Raw genomic sequence first — 25,332 nt, 5'->3', positions numbered from 1 at the left:
CTTCTAGAAGGGGCAGAAAATAATACCAAAGCAAATTAACAGACAACACCACACTGGGCTGTAAAATATTTTGCAATTTACAAAGCAATTTCAAGAGCATTATTTAATATTCACAGCAAGCCTATGAAATAGATGGTACTTGCTTTCTTACCCCTTTTGAACAGACGAGGAAACTAAGGCTCCAAAAATTTAAGTGAATTTATTTCTTGTTCACAAGGCTAGTGAACTTGAAAAAGAATCTAGTGACTTCCCTGGTGGTCCAGTGGTTAAGAATCCGCCTTGCAATGCCATAGATGCAGGTTCACTCCCTAACCTACCGAGCCCATGTGCTATAGAGCAAATACTGAGCCTGCAAGCCACAACAAAAGACCCCACATGATCTGTGCCACAGCTGAGACTTGACACAGTCAAGTAAATATATTTTTAAAAAAAGAATCTAAAGCCAATTTTATAAGGGGTGGGAGGAAGAGAAAGGGCATAGGAATGGGAAGATTCAAAGGTTGGGTGGTGGTGATGGTGGTAACGAATGAGGATGAAATTGGGCATGGAGTTAGTGGGACGGGGATGATATGTGCAGGAAAGAATGGTAATGAGAATGAGATTGGGATGGGGTAGGATAAGGTAGGAGGAAATGAAGATGACTAAAAAGGTAGGCAGGGAATGGTTGTGGGCTTTGGGGTGGTTTGAGAATTGATTGTACAGCCAGACTGCCTGGGCTTGAATCCTGGCTCTGCCTCCTGCCAATTACGTGAATTTAGGCAAGTTGCTCCACAACTTCGGCCTCAGTTTCTTCATCCACAAATTGGGGATGATCATAGTATCTTTCTTCTAAGGATTAGGTGAATTAACACAGATAAAGCACCAAGAACAGTGGCTGCCCTGATGCAAAGTTAGCTATCTAAGAGGACACTCTTCTCCTTTTACTACCCTTTGCCTTCTCCTCTTCCTTCTTCCTTCTTTTATTGCTGATGTTGTTAGGAAGATGATTTGGGCTAAAATAGAGAAGTGAGTTAGGAAAGATGATGTTGAGAATGGGAAGAAGCAGAGCTGGCTACAGGGACAAGAATAACACAGAGATGCAAGTAGGAATAAAACCGAGGGAAGGGAATGGAGTATGGCGTTGAAACCCACCAGATGCACCAGAGGAAAGAAGATCTGGTCTTCTTCACAGGGTTTTGATACACACATATACATCTGTGTACACCTGCATGTTCTGGACTGACCCCATGTGGCGTGGTTCCCGCAGAAACAAGTTTAGTTGATATTAATCAGGGAGGGTCTTTTAAGGAAGTCTTGTTGGCTCCCATAATGAAGCCCAGTGACCTGGAGCAGAAGCCCTCTCTTCAGAGGACTGGCTTCTGGGACTCCCAGCCTGTACCCATTCCTCCTTCAGATTCTCTCAAACTGTGAAGGTTCTGGGTGTACCTGAAGACAGTGGTTCACAGATAAGTGGGATACTTTACTGACTTTATTACACTCCCTAGCACCCCAGGAAGTGATGTGATGTCTCAGGCCAAACCCCATGAGAGCAAGCACTCATAACAATTGTACAGGTAAAGCCTCACTCCTCATTGTGGTTGCTGGCTCAGAGAGACTGTTTCTGGGACAGTGCCCAGCTTCTGAACTCTTGGAGGCTCCTGGTTCTTGGCTCCCCAGGGCAAGTCCTCTTTCACTTTGCCTAGGATGCTGTCTTCCTCGCCTGCTTTTACTCATCCTTCTGGTCACATCCTCCACATCAGCTCCTCCTTGAACACTCTCCTGATCATCCCCTTTGAACTTGGAAATCTTTTACTTCCTACGCACTGGAACACGTCTTAGAAAGTGCTTCTGTAGCACCATGGACAGACTTGTATTAGCATTTATCGCACTGCACTCTTATTACCCATGTCTGGGTCTCCAGAAATTGACTGTGAAGTTCCGATGGGCGGGGACTGTGTCCGATTCATCTAGGTGACCACTGCCTACCAGAAGGTCTGGCCCATGGTGGACAGTAACAAATACCTGTTGGATATAGGGTTTTTCTGTCTATGACTAAGACGAGGACTTGAAGAGCACCTTGGAAGCAGATTCCTGGGAGGAGGTGTCTGGAGATAGTGGTGACAGGAACAGTGTGACTCAGACATGCTTGTGAAGTGTGGGGTTCTGAGTCCTCTGGGGATGTGGTCCATCCTGAGACATCTAGGACAAAAGTGGCTAGCAGCTCTGAAGATTCATGCACCTGGAGTGGCCTCAGAGGCCACGAAGACCTGAGGAAGCCCATGGAAGGGCGGAGCCACATCCACCAGGGAGGAGACCTGCTGTCCTGCGTGGGGCAGGCATATTGTGGGCAAGGCTGGGCCAGCATGCACCGCCTCTGGAAGGTCTGCCTTCCCACTGCCCTGTAGTTCCCCAGACCTTGGGGCTCTGAAGGATGGTTCTTGAGGGGCAAGGCTACTCAGAGATTTCATGGGAAAAATCTCCAGGAAGGCTCTTGAGGAAGGTCTTTGTGGACTAGACAGTAACTTGAGAACTCTAGACCCTGAGGAAAGATCAGGCCAGTGGAGATATAGGAAGCCGTCAGGGAAGGCCTTGCATTTCCAGCTAAGCAAGCTGAGCCACTGGAGAGCCTTGGAAAGGTTGTAATTTCAAGGAATCAGATGGAAGCCCCACTCTAGAGCAGTGTGAAGGGGAACAGAGGGAGAAGACCAGAGCCCTTCTAGTTGTCCAGGTGAGAGATGCGTGCATGCATGCTAAGTCGCTTCAGTTGCGTCCAACTCTGCACGACCCCACAGACTGTAACCTGCCAGGCTCCTCTGTCCATGGGATTCTCCAGGCAAGAATACTGCAGTGGGTTGCTATGCCCTCCTCCAGGGGATCTTCCAAATCCAGGGATCGAACCCACCTCTCTTATGTCTCCTGCATTGGCAAGCAGGTTCTTTACCATTAGCGCCACCTGAGATGACCATGGCCTGAACCAAGGTGGGGAAATTGGAGTGGACAGGAAGGCACAGGCTGGAGAAGTGTTTGCTAGGAGGAAGGGACAGGACCTGGTGATGGGTGTGAGGCGTGACCAGGAGGACCAAGGCTCACACCCCAGACGACTGAGTGGGGTGAGCAGGTTTGTGGGAAGGGGTAGATGAATTCAGTTTTGGACATGGGAGGTTTGAGGGGCTGTGGGTCCTCTGGGTGGAGCTGTCCAGGGGGCAGTTGGAGGCAGAGGCCCTGCTGGAGTCCAGGAGATAGGCAGAGGCTAAGGCCCAGAGTGGAGGTGATCCTGGGAGGAGTGTAGAGAGAGGAGGTCCCAGGGCAATCCATCAAGGTCTAGGGAGTTTCTTGCCCCGAGAGTTGTCTGAACACTGAATGTTGGAGGCTGGCCAGAGGAGTCCAAGCAGGAGTAACAAACCCGGGTCCCTCCAGCCCTCTAAGTTGCACTCGCTCACACGTGTCACCCATGGCTCCAGTCCCACATCTAAGTTCTCACTTGCAGGCCACATCACCGGCAAAGCGCAGCCCCCTCTCTCTCTTCCCTCCACAGTCCCACCCCTCCCTGCAGACCCTAGGGTTAATCCTCCTCCTCCCCCAGATTAGGGGCGCTGCCCCTCTTTGTGCAGCCCCAGCGCCCGAGGCGAGAGCCCTGGGAGGCTTGCGGCCCTCCGGGCAGCTGAGGTGGGGAGGGCGGAGAGGGGCGCGGGGGAGGAGACACAAAAGGGGGGAGGGATCCCGGCTGCAGCTGCCCCGCGAGGGGCCGGACAAAGGGCCTGCTGGCGGGCCGCTGGAGCCGTTTTCATGCTTGTTGGGATTAGGCGCAGGAAACGTCGCTCCCAATCGTGCGGATCAGCAGTCCCGTGCGCGCCGGCGCGTGGGGTGTCCTCGGTTCCACCCGCCCCTCGCTTTGTGCTGAGTCCCCGGCTTGAGGCGGCGCGGGGGTCCGGGGAGGCTGCCTCTTTGTCTGTGCCTTTCGGGGGCCGAGCCCCGCCCGGGGACCGCTGAACACCCGCTGAACGCAGTCCTCCGGCCCTCACCCTCCTCCCCAGCGCGGAGCTCTCGCGCTCCACCTCGCGCCCCATTGTAGGGCAGGGTCTCGGCCCCCCACAGCAGGAGCCCCTAGGACCGCCCCCTCCCACGGCCCAAGCCCTTTTTCATCCGCCGTGTGTGTGTGGCTTGTGCAGTTCCTTGGGGGGCCTAGCCCCTCCCCCGGCGCTGACCTTAGTACGACGATCCCCCTTTTCCAAGAGCTACCTCCCTCCTCCCTCTGGCCCGTCTCATCTCAAATTTACAGGTGACCAAAGAGAATGGGGCTATTAGAGGACCCATTGCTTCTGAGCCTAGCGGTTTGGGCGGAGGATCGGGAAAGGATAAGGTTTGGCTAGGGAAGCCTTCAGGCCTAGAGAAGAAGAGCAGACACATTTTTAGCTGTTCCGTGCTGGGGCTGGGAGAGTCAGAGGTCTGACCGGTGCAGAATTCCCCCACCCCTCACTCCCCTACCTCCTTCACCCACCCCCTCCCCCGCCAGGCTAGGTGCAGTTTTCTTTACGAGAGGGGTGGGGGAAGGAGGAGGAAGGACGCGTGTGGGTCTGTGCCCAGGAGTGAGTGAGTGCTTGTGTGTGTCTGTGTGCACGCCTGCATAGGCCTGGGGTCTGGTGGGTGTGGACATGTATATGAGTGTGGATCTGAGGTCTGGTTTGGAACACTCCCATCTCATGCTCCTCTTCTCACCACCAGCATCCCATTAAACTCATAAATCTGGAATTCAAGGCCCTTTAGTAATGATTTTTCGTATACAGCACAACTCGCAGTGCCCCTCGTGGCTCAGTGGTAAAGAATCCGCCTGCCAAAGCCGAAGAGGTAGGTTTGATCCCTTGGTGGGGAAGATCCCATGGAGAAGGAAATGGCAACCCACTGCAGTATTCCTGCCTGGGAAACCATGGACAGAGGAACCTGGGGGCTATAGTCCATTGGGTCACAAGGAATCAGACATTACTTAGTGACTAAACAACAACAACACACAACAAAACTGCCCAGCTGCATCTTCTCCTCTGATGGCCTCCTCATCCTCTCCCAGTCCATGAACAAGTCTAACATTTATGGATTCGTTCCTCTGTGCCAGCCTCAGTTCTAAGCCCTATACATCTGTAAACTTACTGAACTCTCACATAACGCTATGAGAAAAGCACTAATTGACTCATTTCACAGTTGAAAAAAGTGAGGCACAGCTAGTAACTGGAGGATCCAAGATATTTGGGTCCAGTCTGCCCTAGGAATCACTATCCTCTGTTGTCTCAACTTCCCCTCATTCTCTAGGCTCTACTTCCTCCAGGAAGTCTTCCTTGAGGACGTTCAGAGATGTCATTGCTTTCCTGTCTCTGGTCCCTGTTCATACTGTGTTTAGGAGGAAACACTAACACTGGCTTTGGGGTGAGGCCTGTAGAGACTGGCCAGTGCATCACGAGGCCTTGCTCAAGTCATGTATATGTTGTTATGCCCAACTCTTGCAACCCTGTGGACTAGAGCCCACCAGGCTTCTCTGTCCATGGAAATTTCTAGGCAAGAATACTGGAGTGGGTTGCCATTCCCTTCTCCAGGAGATCTTCCCAACCCAGGGATTGAATCCACATCTCCTGCATTGGCAGGCAGGTTCTTTACCACTGAGCCCCCTGGGAAGCAGTCTGTAAGGTGGCCCCAGGTGATCTCGACCTCCCAGGACTCAGAGGCTTGTGTCATATTCCCCCTTAAGTAACTTGTTTTTAACCAATGGAATCTGGCAACATTGAGGGATTTCACTTCAGTGATTAGGTTGCAGTAAATTGAGACTTCTGTCTTGCTAGTACTCATATCTTTCTTGGCTTGCATGCTTTGATGAAGCAAGCTGCCATCTTCCTGGAACTGAATGCTCCCAACAAAGTAGACCGTGGACCTTGGACTGATGTCTTGACTGTAGCCTGGTGAGAAAGTCCTGACCTACAGAAATGGTGAGATAACAAATGTGCATTGTTTGAAGTCACTGAGTTTTAGGGTAATTTGTTATGCGGTAGATAACTACAGGTGACTCTTCAACAACACAGGTTTGAACTGCATGTATCCACTTAAATGTAGATTTTTTTCAGCAGTAAATATTACAGTACTATGTGATTCACAGTTGGTTGAATCCAAGGATGCAGAACCATAAATATGAAGGGACCGCATATATGGAGGGCTGACTGTAAGTTACACACAAAGTTTCGACAGTGTGGAGGTTCGGTGCTCCCAACCCCTGCGTTGTTCAAGGGTCAACTGCAATATACTTTCTTTATATAAGTACTAAATTTTTGAATTTTTAGTACTTTAAAAAAGTACTGGATTTTTGAGAAATGAATTAATGACTCATCATACAAACTAATGTAAAATAGAATATCTTATCTAGATTGGCATCAATAAAGATCTGAAATCATGTACATGTTTTATAATTACATCTGTATCAGAACCATCTAAGGACCCTAACTCAATCTTTTACAGTCAGGCTTCCACCTCCTTCAGGGAAGTGGTGTCTCTAGAGCAGATCTGAATATGTGAGCATGCTTGTATGAATGTGGGGCATGCATGTGTCCCTCACAATTGACACCCCTCCCTTTTAGGCCTAAAGGTGCCTTAGGACAAGGACAATCTCTTGGGCAGAAGCCAAAGTCTCCCCTGTTGGACTGAGAGGCCCCCAAGGAGAGATCCCCCCACACCCACCTCCCCATAAACCCCCATGAGACTGCCAGCCATAGCAGACTGAATTCTTCCTCCCAGTATCTTCCTTCCACCCACCCACCCCAGCTCGGAGTCCAGAACCCAGCTCAAAAAGGGAGCTCAGACAGTGTGGAAAAGAGGCCTCCTGATAACAGGTAGGGTAGAAACACAAACCCAAGAAATGCATTTCTTTGCCTCGGTTTATTCTTCCCGGCTTTGGTCCAGAGGCCAGGTTCATACTCACCGTGTAAGAGTCCCCAGGCCCATTGCTTCAGCCTCATGCCCTGTACCTTTCACCTACTCACCCACACATTTGGCAGATAGGGAGACAGGTCAGAGGTGACGTCAGAGACCTCCAGGTCACTGCTCACCCATCAGGGTCTTGTATCCTCTTGGCTCACAAAAGCAAAGCAGGGAGCTCAGCTACCTTAGTCCTTGGTTCTCCCTAGAACCTACCCGCTCTCTACCTCACAGAGGCTCTGCAGGAGCCCATCAACCCCATATAATGACATAAGGGGGTATGGCCCAGCATCCTAAGAGCTTCCAGGAGCTGGACTGACACTGCCCACTGCCCACTCTGGAAGGCTGAACTGTGGCTCCTCCTGGCCCAGACAGTCCGATTTCAGGGACATAGACCAAATTAATTTGACATCCAGTGTTGTGAAAGCCGGAAAGGTACAGCAAGTAGAAACTCAGAGAATGAAGTAAGGTTTTCCCCAACAGCCTTAGAACACCTGTCCATTCCTTGCAAGCTTAGAAAGCACACATTCCTTTTCTTTTTTTATTGTGGTGTAATTGACATATGACATTATATCAACACAGATTCCTTTTCATCAGAAGTTTAAGCCAATATGGTTTGCAACAGATCCTCTGCAGTGGAGGGGTGTGATTTGTTTGGAACTGGTATTTTAGAATTCCCATTCTCCCAGTCTTCTCAGGATCCTAACATTGTCATCTCCTCCATCTCCATCTCACATGTGCCCAATGGCAGAGTTCAAGCAGGACAGTCCTCTATCTTCTTCTCTGATCTCGCCCCCATGCCTGCCATGGTGTCAATCACCATCCTAGTTCTCTTTCCTGATAGCAGTTCTCCACCAATTGCCCTGGAAAAATTGCAGCCAAAAAGCCATGGTTGGCCAGAGCAGGAAATCCATCAGGAACAACAGCCTTAGCAGAGCAAGGTCTTGGAGGAGTGAAGGATCGAAAGAGTTAGCCTGAGAAATTCCAAGAGAATGGATCGATCAGCCACAACCTTCAGATAAATGAGAGCAGGCTAGCCCTTTCTCCAGGGAGCAGTGGGACCCTGTGGAGACAAAAGGGTAGTGTAGACCACAGGTAACATAGGGTATGGATGGATGCCCTACATGTACAATTGAACATACATGCTCCTAATATGCATATCCCATGCACACACCTGCACACATGTACCCCTACACATAGGCCTGTACACACTTGAGGGCTCATTCACAAATACCCACCAGAAATCTGCACACTCAAACTCACTCATATGTAAACACACATCTTTTGCATATCTATCTTCACTCATGCACACAGATACACACCATGGGGTACCCATCCATGCATGCACATACAAATTTACTTCCTTCTACATATATACTATGGGCTTCCCTGGTAACTCAGGTGGTAAAGAATCCACCTGCCAATACAGAAGACATAGGTTTGATCCCTGGGTCAGGAAGATCCCTGGAAGAAGGAAATGGCAACCCACTCCAGTATTCTTGCCTGGGAAATCCCATGGACACAGGAGCCTGGTATGCTACAGTCCACAGGGTCACAAAAAAGTAGGACATGACTTAGCAACTAAACAATAACAACAACATACATACTATACATACACATACGTACATACTCACACATAGGCTTGTGTGTCCACACAGCACACATACTAATGCACAGGTGCAGATTCACACGTGGCCTGTGCACATCTGCCTACATGTTAGCACTGACATACTCACTTATGCTTCCCTGCACTTGTACCAGCAAATGATCTGTACTTGCTTGTGCATAACCACACACATGTCTGCAAATATATACATAAACTCTTGCACCCCTGTACAGAGACACCCTTAGTCTTGGTCCTGGGGCCTGGATGGTACTGCCCTCTGTTGGAGACAGCGGATAAGCTCCTTCCGGTTGTCTAAAATGGTGTCAAAGCTCTCCTGCAGACGGGCCTGCTGGTCAACCAACTGGTGCTGCAGGCCCCGGATCCACTGGAGCAGGGCCAGGCGACGGTACATCACCAAGTGCACGTGGTGCTTCTCCTTCTCCTGCTCCTTGTAGCGCTCTTGAGCCTGCAGCTGCAGCACGGCCTGGGCCACTGAGGGCGGAAGGTGGTCTGAAGGGCCAGAAGGGGTCCCACAGGCAGACTCAGGGCTGCAGCTGGGGCTGTCAACGCTCAGGGAGCTGCTGGCATAGCCGTTGTCCTCCAGCGGGGAGCAGGCTGTGCTGACACCACCCGTCTTCTCAGGCCCGGCTCCAGGAATCTCTGCCCCCTCTGGCGGGCTGCGGACCTCCCCCTCAGGGAGTCCAGGAGCCTGGAAATCCTGGTTGTCAGAGGGCAAGTCGGAGGAGCTCCTCATTAGTACGGGTTCCACTTGGCCTGGCATCCCGTGCCAATTCTCATTGGCATCCTTGGCACTCGTCATGAAGTTGGAGTTGCTGTCTGGTTGAAGTTCGGGTGGACATACTCCAGGAGGTGGGCCCCCCAGGAACTGACCCCCCTCAGCTGCCCCTGGCTGGATGGCGAACATCTGGTCTGTGGAGGGGAAGCAAAAGAATGAGTCGGAGCAGGTGAAGGTGGGGTGCCTGAAGTCGGGACCCAAGCAACAGACACAAGGCCTTTGCCTTGACTGTTAACGCCTCCCTGGGTTGTCCTCTTCCCTCCCTGACCGCCGATTCTCAGTCTCCTCACAGGCTCTCCCTCAGCCCTGAGGCAAGCCGTCCTCTCCTCTAGACACTTCTCCCCAGACGACCTCATCTTCTGCCGGAGGTTCAAGAACTACCGTGTGCTGGTGACTCTCGGATCTGTCTGAGAGTCAGATCCAACTGCTACCGAGTTCTGCAACCAACCATGGGCTCCTCAGATGCTACACAGCCTCTGCCCTGCTCTCCCTATTCAGTGTCCTCAGCAAAGCAGGCCCGCTCTCCAGCCAGTCACGCCGACCGGAAACTGCGGGCACATACGCATGCATGCGCATGTACATACATCTCCCCTTTCTCTTCGTTTGGGCCATTTCTAACCTGGATTACTGACTGCTACGACTTTTTCACTGACCTCTCCGCCTCTAGTTAAAAATGTAAATTTGTCACGGCTCCCGCCCTATCCTCCTGCTGAACCTCTCCCCGGCCTAAGAGGCTGTGTTTCTTCTGGCCCCTGCTCACTGCCTCAGACCCGCCTCTTACCACTCAGCCCCTCCCACCATCCCAAACTGCTCAGAGATCTCAGAGATCTCAGGACACACCATTACTCTCCTCCCACAATCCCCTTGGCCCAATATATCCTTCCTCTCCCCTTCCATCCCAGCTCTTTGCCTCTCCATTGGCATATTCCTTTCCGTATACTAAGTGAAGTGAAAGCCGCTCAGTCGTGTCCGACACTTCGAGACCCCATGGACTATAAAGTCCATGGAATTCTCCAAGCCAGAATACTGGAGTGGGCAGAATTTACCTTCTCCAGGGGATCTTCCCAACACAAGGATCGAACCCAGGTCTCCTGCACTGCAGGCGGATTCTTTCCCAGCTGAGCCACAAGGGAAGTCTTTGTATGCTAAGACTCAGCTCTAATATCCCCACCTCCCTGAAGCCATCCTGGCGTTCTCCCCATGGCCCCTATGTACAAACACACACAGTTAACAGTGCCTTCCTCTGGACCCTCACTGCTTGGATACATGCTGTCTTATGCCTGTTTGTTTCCTGTCCCCAGCACGTAGTTGATGGTCAGTAAATGTCTATTCAACTTGTTTTTATTTCCTCTATCTTGTAATAGAGGCCTACTGGCCCCCCTACTGGACATGGAATTCCTCTCTGTAACCTCCACCATGTTCAGGAGCCAGCACAGAACCTGTGCATCCTTGCCAAGTGAGTGAGTAGGGCAGTTGGATCTGGGCTGCTGACTGCTCAGGGCTGGAAGAGCTGAGTTGGGTTCCTTCCCCTGCCCAGTGAGGAAGCCCTTCTCCCACTGACAAGCCTCTCTTCTGACCTCACCCCTTCCTTCCATGTTTATTACTATCCTGAGTCCTTGCCTCTATCTAGCTCCATCCTGAGGCCCTGGAGAGAGGACACACCACATTATTCTTTCCTTCCAATAACCGACTTCTCCCCAAATCTGGATTTAAATTGACAAGAAGTTTCTACTGACCATAAATTACTAGGATTAGAAAAATGGAATCAGTAAGAGGAAGGTGGAGTGTCAGTGAATGTGGCAGGGACCCTCCCACATCCAGGACAGTACTGGGAAGAAGTCCTGGGGGCAACAGTGTAGGGACAGTCCCTTGGTAACCTACAGACTCCATCCCGCTAAGCAAGGTGCCTGGAGATCGTCCCCGCCCAAATGTTTTCTTTTTTTCTAAACTTGGGCGGGGCCGTGAAGCAAGCTGCAAACAGGCGGGGGTGATGGAAAGATCAAGGGGGCCTCAGGGAAGGTAAAATGGGAACCGAGACTTCCTGGCATCAGGCTTCTTTCCAAGCTAATCCGCAGTTTGTCGGGGGTGGGTGGGGTGGGGCGGGGATGGTGGAGGTGGGAAGTGGGTGGGGGGGTGGTAAGGATGAGCGGAGGCGGCTTCCCTTCCTGCCTAGACTTGCGGGAGAGGGAGACCGTCCCCAGGAGACAGAGGATCCAGACCATCATTCCCTAATCCCACCCCCACCCGAGCCCCCCCCAGCAAAAGGCAGCTGGGCAGAGGCAACGACCCCCGCCCCTTGCGGCTGGGGTCCAAACCCTCCCGCTCCGGCCCCGACTCACGGCCTGGAGGCGCCGCCCCGCCCGGCTGGCTCCGGTGGCGAGGTCCCCGCGGCGGGAACTGCTCCCTCCGGGCTGGGGAGGTGGTCCCTCGGCCTGGGCGTCCCCGCGGGTCGGGGCGTGGAGTGCGGGTTCCCGGGCGCTGCGCCCAGCCCAGGCCCGGACTGCGGAGCCGGGCGGCGTCAGCACGGCGGGGCGGGGCGGCCTGGCCCACGTGGGCCGGTTCGGTTTTCTGCGGAGCCGCTGGCGGGTCCGAGCGCCGGAACCGCCTCCCCCGCCCCCGGCAGCCTGGACCCAACCTTGCAGGTCCTATTTTAATTTCTTAGCTGCATTCACTGGTTCTCACTGATCGGTTTGCCTCACAGTGACACTTTCAGAATGAAAATCTGATCGTGACACCACCACCCTCCAGCCTGAAAGCCATCAGGGGCTTCCGCATTGCCGCTTAAATCCTTAAGGCAGCTGCCGCGGGGCTCAGCATCCTGCCCTCTCGCTCCAGCTTCAGCCTTTGCTCTTGGGCTCTGCAACTGAGAAGCCTCGCGCTCCTTTCTGCCGCACTGTTCCTCTGCCTAAAATTCTCTCTCCTCTCATATCTCAGATCCCTTCTCAGGTAAACCTTCTCTGACCTCCTAGGCCGGATAGTTCCCTTATTATATTATCCCAAGGCTTTTTTTTTTTTTTTTTTCTTTCACATTTTGAAGTTATATGTTCGTTTTGTGCTTATTTCATTAAAGTCACTTAGTGAACAGAGTAATTGCTGACTCTAATGATAAAACCTCCCTTAGGGAGAGGCAGCCCCAGAAAGACGTCTATGACAAATTTAGCCTTTAGGGCGAGTGAGCTTCCAGGAGGTCCCTTCCATACCCACAGCTTTACTGAGTAAACCCAGCAATTTGCTATACCTTTCTCATGCTCCCCACTCCATGCCACCAATTAAATATACACCAATCCTAATACGTTTAAAAATACCCTGGGAAGGCAGAGGAACCAGAAATCAAATAGCCAGCATTCACTGGATCATAGAGAAAGCGAAGGGATTTCAGAAAAACATCTACCTGTTTCATTGACTATGCTAAAGCCTTCGAGTGTGTAGATTATAACAAACTGTGGAAAGCTCTTAAGGAGATGGGAACACCAGACCATCTTAGCTGTCTCCTGAGAAACCTGTATGTGGGCCAAGAAGCGGCAGTTAGAACCTTGTATGGAACAACTGATTGGCTCAAGACGGAGCAAGAAGTAGTGGTACAGCAAGGCTGTCTGCCGTCACTCTGTTTAATTTATACGCTGAGCACATCATGAGAAATGGGGGGCTGGATAAGTTACAAGCTGAAATCAAGATAGGCGGGAGAAACATCAACAACCTCAGATATACGGATGATACCACTCTAATGGCAAAAAGCGAGGAGGAACTGAGGAGCCTCTGGATGAGGGGAAAGGAGGAGAGTGAAAGAACCGGCTTAAAACTAAATATTAAAAAACTAAGATCATGGCATCCAGCCCCATTACTTCATGACAGATAGAAAGGGAAAAGGTGGAAGTAGTGACAGATTTCCTCTTCTTGGGCTCTAAAGTCACTGTGGATGGTGACTGCAGCCATGAAATCAGAAGACTGCTGCTTCTTGGCAGGAAAGCTATGACAAACCTAGACAGTGTGTTGAAAAGCAGAGACATTACTCTGCCCACAAAGGTTCAAATAGTCAAGGCTGTGGTCTTCCCAGTGGTCTTGTATGGTTCTGAGAGCTGGACCATAAAGAAGGCAGAGCTCCAAAGAATTGATGCCTTCGAACTGTGGTGCTGGAAAAAACTCTTCAAAGTCCCTATAGAGCAAGGAGATCAAACCAGTCAATCTTAAGGGCAATCAACCCTGAATACTCATTGGAAGGACAGATGCTGAAGCTGAAGCTCCAGTATTTTGGTCATCTGATGTGAACAGCTGACACATTGCAGAAGTCTCTGATACTGGGAAAGATTGAGGGCAGAAGGGGAAGAGGGTGTCAGAGGATGAGATGGCTGGATGGCATCACCGATGAACTGGGATAAACTTGGGCAAATTTCAGGAGATGGTGAGGGACAGGGAGGCCTGGCATGCTGCAGTCCATGGAGTCAAAAAAAGTCAGACACAACTGGGTGACCGAACAACAACAACCAGTGGTTTGGATCTGTGCTTTCACTGCCAAGGGTTCCGATTCCATCCCTGGGTGGAGAACTAAAATCCCACAAGCTGTGCCTGGAGGCCAAAAAAGTACCCTTGTCTTTCCCTCTTCCCTTTCTTTTGCTTTTTTTTTTTTTTTTTTTCTTTAAGAGGAAGAATTTGTTTCTAATCTCCATGATAAGCCATCCTCTTCCATTTCCAACTTAATTCCAATTTACCATTCTGCAACCTAGAGAGTTCTCTGGTGGCTCAGCTGGTAAAGAATCTGCCTGCTATACAGGAGACCTGGGTTTAGTCCTTGGGTTGGGAAGATCCTCTGGAGAAGAAAATAGCAACCCACTCCAGTATTCTTGCCTGTAGGATTCCACAGACAGAGGCGCCTAGCAGGCTATATAGTCCACAGGGTGGCAAAGAGTCAGACACATTGAGTGACTAGCACAACCTAGAGAGTAAATGGCAAATTAAATCACACCAACAAATCCTATATACAAAATAAGGGAAATAGAAAAGAAAAAAATATAATTATGAAAATTCTTATTTTAAGAGGGAAGAGGAAATAAAAAGGACAAGGCAGAAGTAACTCAAGCTTTGGACACCCCTCCAGCTAAAAATATACATGCAGAGACCTCAGTTCCATTTCCACATCGGGTACTGAGGCCTAACTAGCCCCCTTTTTCCCTTGTCTACTGCAAGTTCCCCTTACCTTCAAATGGAGTTTTCTTCCTTCAGATGTGACCCAAATCCTCACTTGTAAAGTGTCTGAGCTTTGGTGGTCTGCAGTGATGCAGGTCTTCCATGTCATACAGTCACAGCCTTGTCTAATTATTTGTTTGGTGATTCCTGAAAAGCTCCTCCTGCCTCTCCTTTGGGCCTGGTCTCTCCCAGCTCTAACTGGGTGGATCTCATGGAAGTTTGAGGCGCCTAGGATTACGACTCCCACTCTGGGTGAGTCGGAGGCCTTCTCTGGGACTTTCTGAAATAAAATTAAAGGAAGGCAAAGCAAGGAAGATGTGAGCCTAGGGCCACAGCAGTCACCTTCCTTGCCAAATAGAAGTCAGCCTATTTGTAGGAGAAAGTAGTCTGCACCCAGACACAGAAGGACAGAAGTCCTGGTAATAGTCCTGCCCTTGTTTCCTGAGGCCTTATTTTTCCAAGCCTGACTCGAAGGGAGTTTCTCTGACTGGCAGTTGAAAGAATCTTGATTAATACAAGAGTACAGAGTGGTCCCCTGGGTCCCACTCAGGTACCTCTCAGCCCTCATTAAGTAGTAGCAACTCTATTTCCCCTTAATAGTCATTATCAGTCCAGCCTACAGTGTGACCTCCTTTTTCCTATTCCTCTAGTATTATGAGGAGCCCAAAATGTAGTGGAATCAGCTTTGCATTCCCTGGTTAGAAACATTTCTCCCTAGATGCTAAAACCTCCCGAACTGCAGAATGTAGAATGTCAGAAACAGGAGACAGACTCTGAGAAAGTCATTAGGTACAATCCTGTAACATGCCACACCTACCTCTACCTCTTCCTATGTATTCTGGCTACAAAAAAATAAAAAATAATTATATACCGATTGTTTATTTAAAGCCTATTTTACTCGGTGTGCAATAACCTGACATGGCTAAGTCATCAATTGGTCACTCCATTGTTCTATAAAGCTGGTTATTTCTAAATAACAATACCTGACAAGTGAATTCCAAGGGCATCTCTTTCCTTAGCCAAGGATCAAGTTGGGTGGGATACTCTGACACTGTGTGATTAACAAAGTAAGTGCTCGTCTGACAGTGGTCCTGGCAACTCCAGGATTTTCAGGCAGCTGGAAGCCTAGACGACAAAAACCCCTCTGGGAGGGAAGAGGAGTCCATGACTACAGAAAGGCAGACACTTAGATGTCTGTTATGGGCTTCCCTGGTGGATTAGCAGTAAAGAATCCGCCTGAAATGCAGGAGATATGGGTTCAATCCCTGGGTGGGGATGATGCCCTGGAAAGAAAATGGCAACCCACTCCAGTATACTTGCCTGGGAAATCCCATGGACAGAGGAGCCTGATGGGCTACAGTCCATGAGGCTGCAAGAGTCGGACATGACTGAGCGTCTAAACTACCACCACCAGCTGTCTGTTCTGCAGTCACCAGAGGCTTCCCTAGTCAGGCTGCCAGGGGACCAGTCTCCCCAGGTGAAGGGGAGTCTGTGGCTGTGTCCACCCAGCCACAGAGGTTGCAGGGACTTAACTGGCAGGGACACAAAGATCACCCGAGATGGACAGTACCAGCCTGAACAGGGCCCTGTAGCAGGCCAGCCCATCATGAAGATCCAGCAGTGGCAGTGAACTGATCTCTTGGTGAGCAGACAGATACCAGAGCTAAGATTGGCTAGCAAGGAGTAACCAGATCCAGGCCCAAGGGGCCAGGGATGTCAGACAAGGAGACAAGGGAATATGAGAGAAATTTCTACTTCAGGTAATAGAATCGACATGAGTTCCTCAATAGGTGGATAATTTCTCAGTGTCAGTACTCCTGGAAGAAAGAGATGGGTAGGATCAACGTGTTTCGGTCTCAAGCACCTTGCCCCTTCCCATCCATTCATTCACATTCAGCACCCAGTTACCTGCTTTGTGCCAGGGAATGAATCAGCGCAGAATCAGGATTGGTGGTGGCCTCGGACAGCGCTGTGTTTAGAAAGGGAAATAGTCAGAAAAGAGTGGGCTATACAATGGGACAGATCCTGCAACAGAGCTGGAAGACAAAATTAATGAGCCCAAAAGAGGGTGAGGAAAGGCTTCACAGGGGTAATATTTGAAGGCCTTGAAGGATGAATAGAAGCTCACCAAGAGCAAGCAAGCGAAGGCAGAGGAAACCGTATGCGGAGTGTGTGTTCAGATAACACAGAGGAGGTCAGTGTGGCTGGAGCTTGAGGGGTAAATGGTGATGGCAGAAGAGGATGAAGGATAAATCTGGACCAGTTGTGAAAGGCCTTGACCACCATTCCAGGGACCTTGGGCTTCATATTGTGGATGGCAGGAAGGTGGATGAGGAAGCTCCCAAAGATTCCACATCAAAACTAAGCACTGGCATCTAATCTTGGGGAATTGCGCTGGCCACAGAGTTTGTTCCGGGTTTTCCATTACACTCTGTGGAAAAGCCTGAGTGAACTTTTTGGCCAACCCAATACACTGTGACCTGTTTTCTTCTTTTTCCTGAGCTCATATTATCTGTTAACTTTCCACATGACTTTGGGAACTTGGGCAAATCAAAGCATTTTAAACTTTTTAGGTTAAATAAAGATAAGATGCCTTGAACATTGTTAAATAACATTAAGATTATGAACATTGTTACTTGGGCTCCTAAGGCCAGGCACAGCCCTGCAGGACCTTTGAAGTACCAAAGAGCCCTTAAGGCAGGAAGAAAAACCGTTCCTCAGACTTAGCTCATCTCAGGGAAGGAAGGCCTAGGAAGCTGGTGACCTAGTTGTTCTATTCATTCATTTCTCCACCACCTCTTAAAGGCATAGTGCCATTCTAGTCTAGCCAAAAACTACTGTGTGATCACCTTAGGTAAGACATGTCCAGGGGCTCCCCTGGTGCCTCAGTTGGTAAAGAAGACACAGGAGACATGGGTTTGATCCTGGGTTGGGAAGATCCCCTGAAGGAGGAAATGGCAACCCACTCCAGTATTGTTGCTTGGAGAATCCCATGGACAGAGGAGGTCTGTAGGTCCATGGGGTCTCAAAGAGCCAGACTCGACTGCACAACTGAGCATACAGCATAAGACAAGTCCAGTCTCCAGCCCCACATGGCTGTTTTCTCAGATGTAAAATGAGGAGGTAGTACATCAAATATGAAGTTTTGAGGCTTTTTTTTTTAAAGTCTTAAAATCATCCTTTTCCAACAAAATCTTTGTCATATACCCAGTTTGAGATCTCTCCTACCCTGAACCCTCCACCCTGCACAGCTCCTGAGAGGCCTCCCAGGAAGCTTTTAAAGCTCAGTGGTGGTGGTGGTGGTGTTCAGTCGCCCAGTTGTATCCGACCCTTTACAACCCCATGGACTGCAGCACACCAGGATTCCCTATCCCCTAGTGTCTCCCAGAATTTGCCCAAGTTCATTTTCATTGCATTGGTAATGCCATCCAGCTATCTCATCCTCTGAAGCCCTCTTCTTCTGCCCTTGATTGATCTTTCCCAGCGAGTCGTCTGTTCACATTAGATGACCAAAATACTGGAGCTTCAGCTTCAGCATCAGTCCTTCCAGTGAATATTCAGAGTTGATCTCAGTGGGGCAGTTCCAAATCCAGTGCTCCATAGGAACCTAGCAGATGGATTTGTCGACCACCCCCACCACCCACATCCTCTCTTCTGACCCTGAAGGGAAAAAGGAGAAACTTAGGGGTGTTTTAGAGGCGCTGGAAGCAGGAAAGGTAGTACAGATGCTTTCTCCCCTATCCACCCAAGTGGTAAGTGGCCTCTCCTCCACCAGGAGCCCAGAGAGGCCAAACCTAAGGTCCCAGAGCACACAGCAGAGAGAGTGAGGAAGAGAAGCTGATCTGAAGGGGGAATGAGAGAAGGGAGTGTCTGTTCCACCTCCTTCCTAGCAGCTGCCTCCATAATCCCCAGCCCTCGCCCCCACCCCAGCCTCTGGCCGCCCACCTCTCCTCCACCCACCCATTCATCAGTAGGAGGGCACAGTATCAGCACAGCCTTTCAGGGCCTGACAGGTCCTTTCTGGGTGTCCCCCACATGTAACCACTTAACCTCCAGCACAAAGGGCCAGGCTGAATGGGCCTGGAGCCGGTGGCTCGTGCAAAGGGGGAGGCCTCAATAGGATTTGGGGAGCTGGGTGTATAAAGCGCTCTGCTCCAGCAGTCCTCAATGGAGAGGCTGGAGTCCGGGCATGTGCCGAGGGGAGGAGCCCGGCAGCTGCATCCCACCCCTGAACAATGATTTATTCATTCTCCTGGCACACACAGAGAAAACAGGCTGGGGAAAACGTGGCCCCGCAAATCGCCCTTGGCCTCAGCTGACTCCCTCTGCAGCCAGGCAATCACTGTGCCCCCCTCCCACTTGTAGTCTAAAGTCTGGAAGTAGCCTGAAGGGGCCGGTAGCAGCCTGAAGGTCAGGCTGACATGTTTTTGGAATAGGTTCCACTCAATCTCACTCTCTGATGGCTTCCTTGTCAGCTTTTCCTCATACCCATTTCACAGCCAGAAAATCTCCTGCAAGAACAAAAAAAAACATAGCTTGGCCTGTCTCAGAACTGCCCCAGGGGAAGGGCTGAGAAAGAAGCAGGAAGTTGGGGAGCTCAGCCTGGAAAATAACTGCCCAATTATGGGAATGCAATAAAAGCTTGCTGATATATAATGGCACCCGCTAGCCACATCTGGCTCCAATTCCTGAAAGAACCTTTGGAAGAACTTTGGGGAATAGGGAACTGAATGAAGGCAGGTAAGCAAAGATGCTAAAACTAGCGGATTAAAAAAAAAATGTCAAGTGGGTGGTTTCAAGAAGCTAAATTGTGACAAGAATAAATTTGCTTTTGCCCTCTCACCTCCATAGCTCATGTCACCAGAGCCAGGTCACACAGAAAAATCATCATAATAAATAACAGAAAAAAAAAAATCAATAATGCTAGCAGAACAGGGAGAACCAGATTGAAGTGACCATCTTCAGACTGGCCCCTGGGCCCCCCTGGCCCCAAGCTCATAATTACTTTGTCACACAGAAAACAAATCTATTGTGGATGGTGAGTGTGGAGAGGTGGGAGATCCTCGACAAGGAGGTTGCCAGCTGCGGGGGAAGGGGTCCACACTGTGAAGACAAATTTGCCTTGGCACTGGGGTGGGAGGGGCTCGTGCTGAGACTGACAAGTAAGGCTTAGACAGTTTCCCAAAGTTGTCTTCCCTTAGGCGGGTGGGCGTATGGAGGGAGGTCATCCTGCCTTATACTGAATGGGGCGGGGAGGGGGTGTAGTTGGAGGGGGATGGGGGGAAGACCCCCAAGCCCACGTCCCTGAGCCTCAGGACAGGTTGCTATGCTGATGTTGCCCTCTGGTGGACATATTCATAAAAAGGCTGCAGGGACACCTCCCACGCTGGGAACGCATGCTGGAAACTGCAAAGGAGTCTCTGTCCCTTCTTGTCCTAAAGCCTTGGCCACAGGACTAGCACAGTCATAGGCTGGATTCCTCAGGAGACAGACTCAGACAGTTTAGGATGTAGATAGTTACTAAGAAGTGCCCTTGGGATCAAAGTCTGTGGAAGGGAGGGGCCAGCAGCTGAGCTACCACACAGGTCCATGATGGAGGCTCAGTCAACCCCTCAGGGAGCTCTGAAGCAAGAACGGGCCCTTTAGAATTGTCCTGAAATGAGCCAACATGGCCAGGGCTTTACACTTCTGTCATCGCAGGATGTGGGCTGTGCAGGGAAGGGATGTGGGTGTTGGGTGAGGTGTCCTCTGAAACTGAGGCATTCTCCTGACTAAAGGCTGTCTGCAGCCAGGCCAGCAAGGCCTTCAATAAAGGGGTTGGGATGGTACATCACGGGGTCTACCCCACGCACTACAGAAACTCAATAAACACGTGTTGAATGAATGGCAGGGTTAGGTCATGCCTCAGGCTCCGGGCTCCACAGGACAGCCCCCAAGCCTGTTATTCAAGCTCTTACACACTGACCTTTGGAAATGGTCAAGGGAGCCTTAATGCTCTGCTTCATGGGTTCATTCATTCAACAAGCATTCGTTGAGGTTTCCTAGGTGCCGGGCTTGGAGGCAGACGCTTTACAAATTTCTCAAATTTTAATCCTCACAACTGCGGAGTTAGTATTAACTCAGATTATACAGATCAAGTTATTAAGTGGCTTTCACAGTCCAGTGACGCTTTGAAAAATGACCCCCACAATGGGACAAGTGCTCTTGCTGTTGCCAAAGATTCTTCAGGCCAGAAAGGCTCTTGGCTCTGTTGTGTGTGTGCATGTGTGCATGCAGAGAGAGGACTCTGTGCTTTCAGACAGAACATTTCCTCTGCTGCACCCTAGAGTCATGCCTCCAGAGCCTCCTACTTCAGCTCCCTCCTGATAATGCTGCCCTATACTGCTGCTTGTTACAGAAAAAAGCTTTAAAAATTCCTAGTTGTATCTACAGAACTAGTTCCCTCCCTGGACATTTAATGGACAGACAAGCCTCAACTCCCAATGTCCTTTATTATTTTTTTTTAATATTTATTTATTTGGCTGCGTTGGGTCTTAGTTGTGGCATGCAGGGTCTTCTTTGCATCATGCAGGATCTTTCATTGCAGCACATGGACTCTCTAGTTTTGGCACATGGCCTCAGCTGCTCCACAGAGTGTGAGATCTTAGTTCCCTGATCAGGGATGAAACCCACATCCCCTGCATTGCAAGGCTGATTCTTTTTTTTTTTTTAATATTTATTTATTTGGCTGCACTGGGTCTTAGTTGTGGCACACTTTTAGTTTGGACAGGTGGGATCTAGTTCCCTGACCAGGAATCGAACCCAGGCCCCCTGAATTGGGAGCACTGAGTCTTAACCTCTGGACCACCAGGAAGTCCCACCTCCAGTGTTCTTTGGCCATATCATCGTCAGAAAGTTATGAAAGGGTAAGTTCTTCCCCTAATGTCTAATTTCCATCCCTGCTATGATCGTTTTGGGATGCTAACACTGAAAGGACAAGAGATAGACCAGATTTCTGCTCCAGAAACTTCTCTGTACCTGAAACTCTGGCTAACCCAGTGTATCTGTGGGAGGAGGCGAGGGCAGGAGAGCTAGAGAAAGCTGTCAGCCGCTGTTCTGCTACAGCCCTGACATGTTCTCATCCTTGGCCAATTAAACCTTTCCACACTCCCAGCCACCAACGTCAAGATTTCAGTTTTCTCATTTAGTTTGTAATCATAAAGAACTTGAAGAAAAAAGAGGGAGGAGGAGAGCTTGGATGTGATGGAGCAATTTCTGGGTCTGACTGCAGAAACATAAAGTACTCTCAATACTCCTCACCCCCTCCCAAACACACACACACACACACACACACACACACACACACACACACACACATTCATACGCCTTTCCTCCTGGGCCCCCAGAACCTAATTTTTCACGTTTGGAAAACCCAGATGATTTTTGCCTGGGTCCATCTGGTTTCCCAAATAACCTGTCTTTTTGATAAATAACATAAGTTAAATTAGACAAGACAAAGAGAAGGGTGGGCAGTCAGTTTTTTTCCTTCCTTCAGCCGCTGAGAAAAAAAGAGATGAGGACTGAAAAAGCTACAGGACTCTCCCAGTCCTGCTGCAGCACCTTCCACCCCTCGGACCGGGCCCAGTGACTCTCCAGCCAGGAGCTGGGAGCTGCCCCACCAGCCATCAAGAATACCAGGTCGTGGCTCCTTCTAAAGCGAAGGGAAGGAACCCCAGTGTCCAACCCCACAGCTTCCTCCAATCACCCTTAGGCTGAAGCTACTTCAAACCCCCTTTTCCCATTGTGTATCCCACCCCAGGGAAGAACTGGATCAATAAACTGAAAATGAAAAAGCTTTCAGGTGAGAGAAGAGCGGAGAGAATGAGGGGCTGGGAAGGACGTGGGTAGTACAGACCAAGCTGATACATCCACAAGGGTCAGAGATCTGGCATCTGGGCCTCAAAAGGTAGACCCTGAGGTGACACTGGCGGTACACAGAGCTGCCGCTGTTTCCCCAGCTCACTGAGACTCCAGGCCCACAAGCAGACCTCCCGCCCGACCCTCTCAGGGGGCCCAGCGCAGAGCGAGGCACCGCTGGGCCTGGGCCAGGCCCGTGCGCTGGCAGCTATGGGGCTTTGGCAGGACCTGGCTTCTCCTTCCCATCAGCTAGACCGTGATGAGCCCCACCCTCCCTCAGCAGTGGGCCAGTCAGCACGGGCACAGCCTCTTAAACCTGCTCACTCATCTCACATTAGTCATACCCATGATCCTAACCATAACCCTGGGAGCTAAACCAAGCCAGTTCACTTTAGCTTCATTTTCCAGCTGAGGACAATTTCAGAACGACTTGTTCCAGGGTCATGCCGTGTAAGCTGCAGAGGAAGGGCTTAAGATCTCACAGCAACCACCTCTATCTAGTCCATCCCGCATTAGAAAGCATCCTTGTAAACCATTCAGCTCCTGGCTCTTCACCATGAGCTCTTCCAGCCTTCAGATCATTGATTGCTCAATACAATTTTATTAATAATGCTACGTGCTAGGCATGGTGCTACCTGAAACATACATTTTTAAGAACAAAATAGATATGTTCTCTGTTTTCATAGAATCTAGTCTAATGGGGGAAAGCTGACCTAAACATGCATTAAAGTGGTAAACTGTGATAAAATACCCAAAAGGAAAAAAAAAAAAAAACAGGAAACAGAGGCAACCTAATTAAGAAAGAGGTTGTAATGGAGGCATCTCTGAAGAAGTTAGATTTAAGCTAACAGTAGACAAAGAAGGAGGGTGGAAACAAGGACCTATTGTACAGTACATGGACTTCTGCTCAATGTTATGTGGCAGCCTGGATGGGAAGGGAGTTTGGGGGAGAATGGATACATGTATATGTTTGGCTGAGGCCCTTTGCATGCGTGCATCTCAGTCACTTCAGTCATGTCCAGCTCTTTGTGGCCCCATGGGCTGTAGCCACCAGGTTTCTCTGTCCATAGGGACTCTCCAGGCAAGAATACTGGAGTGGGTTGCTATGTCCTCCTTCCCGACCCAGGGACTGAACCAGTGTCTCTTATGTCTCCTGCATTGGCAGGCGGGTTCTTTACCACTAGTGCCACCTGAGTCCGTTTGCTGTTCACCCGAAATCACCACAACATTGTTCATCGGCTATGCCCCCATGCAAGATAAAAAGTTAAAAAAAAAAAAAAGACAGTGGAGAGATCATTCCAGGAAAAGGGAAGGATACTTAGGAAGCCCCTGAAGCTGAGTATAATGTGACTGGAGGGTGGAAGGCACAGTTATGTCATGGAGGGTCTTGTAGGCCATGGGGAGCTTGAACTTAATTCTGAATGCATTGGAAGACACAGAAAGGTTTTGAGTGAGGGACTGGCATCCTCTAATTTAATTATATAAATGTTACCCTTTGGCCACTGTGCAGATTGGATGGAAAGGAGGCAAAAATATGAGTGGGGAGATCAGGAGGATGCTGCCAACAGCTGGTAAGAAATTATGAAATCTTGGATCAGGGCATTGGCTATAGAGGTGATTCAAGATGTAGTGTGAAAGTAGAAATAACAGGACTTATAGATAGTTTGATTATGGGAGTAAGGAAGGAGGGATCGAGAATGTCCTTCAGGTTTCCAGCCTGAGTGACTGGGTATGTGGAGGTCTCCTTTACTGAGATGGAAAACACAGGAGGAAGAACAGGTTTTTAGAGAAGGAAGATCACATTTTTAAAGATGTTAAGTTTGAGATGCTTATGAGACCACAGGCCTTTGAGGAGTGGCCCACAAAACATGATGCACTTGTGCTATTGACAAATCTATATGCTTGAAGAGTAGCGCTGGACATAATACATCCACATACATCTTCCAACATGCCTCACAGCAACTCTGAGACAGGCAGGAATGACTATTTTCATTTGACAGACATAAATGGTGGCTCTGAAAGGGGTAGTCTTTCTCATTCAACATTTATTAGGCAATACCATGTTCCAGGCCCCATGCCAGGCAGTGAGCAGGACACAAAGGTAGTCCATCTCAGGAATGCTATAATCAGAGTATCACAATAAAGTGAAAGTCGCTCAGTCGTGTCCAACTCTTTGCGACACCATGGACTATACTGTCCATGGAATTCTCCAGGCCAGAATACTGGAGTGGGTAACCGTTCCTTTCTCCTGGGGATCTTCCCAACTCAGGGATTGAACCCAGGTCTGCTGCATTGTAGGTGGATTTACCAGCTGAGCCATCAAGATCACAATATTCCTCCCTCCCCAATATTCCTCCCCCAAATACTTTCCCCTGTTTTTCAGAGTATAAACCTCAGGAGAGGAAGCCCCAAAAGTTATTGGATAGACCTGTGGGAGATAAAACCCCGAGACACCCACTCTGAGCCATTTGGGAGTCTCAAAGCAGGGTGAAGTTTGTAGAGAGGCAGCTGAGAATTTGCACAAGAAATTCTGAGCACCTTATCTCCACTGCACTCGGGTGAGTATAACCTGATGCTTTATGGAAGAGACTCAAGTATGGTTTGTGCGGCTGTGGACTGAATTAATATTAGAAACCTATTTAAATCAAGTACCGTGTGTTCCTACCCCAGTGTACGGAACACGAAGTAAGACACTGAGGACCCCAATCTCCCAGACTCACAGGCTCTCATCTCTCCAGTATGTGATTCCCAAGCTAGTGAAGCTGACCCTAGCAGCAGCCGCAGCACAGGCCCTGGGCTTGCTTCATTAGAAGGGAGCTGGAGCTGATGGCTCAGTGCTCTGGGCAGAGGGTGTGTGGTCAGCTCACCGCTCTCTGCTTCAGTCATACCAGGGTCAAAGTTTAGCTTGCCTTTCGATAGCTATACT

At 49.8% G+C, this 25,332-nt stretch overlaps 1 protein-coding gene across 1 annotated transcript; it reads right to left on the bottom strand.

The window, feature by feature from the left end:
* Positions 1-7,454: 7,454 nt before the first annotated feature.
* On the bottom strand, positions 7,455-11,824 carry C20H1orf216 (chromosome 20 C1orf216 homolog). Its single transcript, XM_061122417.1, has 2 exons — positions 11,669-11,824; positions 7,455-9,463 (listed from the first exon to the last, which is right to left on the bottom strand). The coding sequence occupies exon 2, from the start codon at positions 9,456-9,458 to the stop codon at positions 8,775-8,777; it is 684 nt and encodes a 227-aa protein (XP_060978400.1). The 5' UTR covers positions 9,459-9,463; positions 11,669-11,824; the 3' UTR covers positions 7,455-8,774.
* Between the last annotated feature and the right edge of the window lie 13,508 nt (positions 11,825-25,332).

This window comes from Dama dama, chromosome 20 (genome assembly GCF_033118175.1).
Source record: "Dama dama isolate Ldn47 chromosome 20, ASM3311817v1, whole genome shotgun sequence".
NCBI lineage: Eukaryota > Metazoa > Chordata > Mammalia > Artiodactyla > Cervidae > Dama > Dama dama.
The sequence above is the reverse complement of the archived record's forward strand: the minus strand, read 5'-3'. Positions and strand labels throughout refer to the sequence as shown.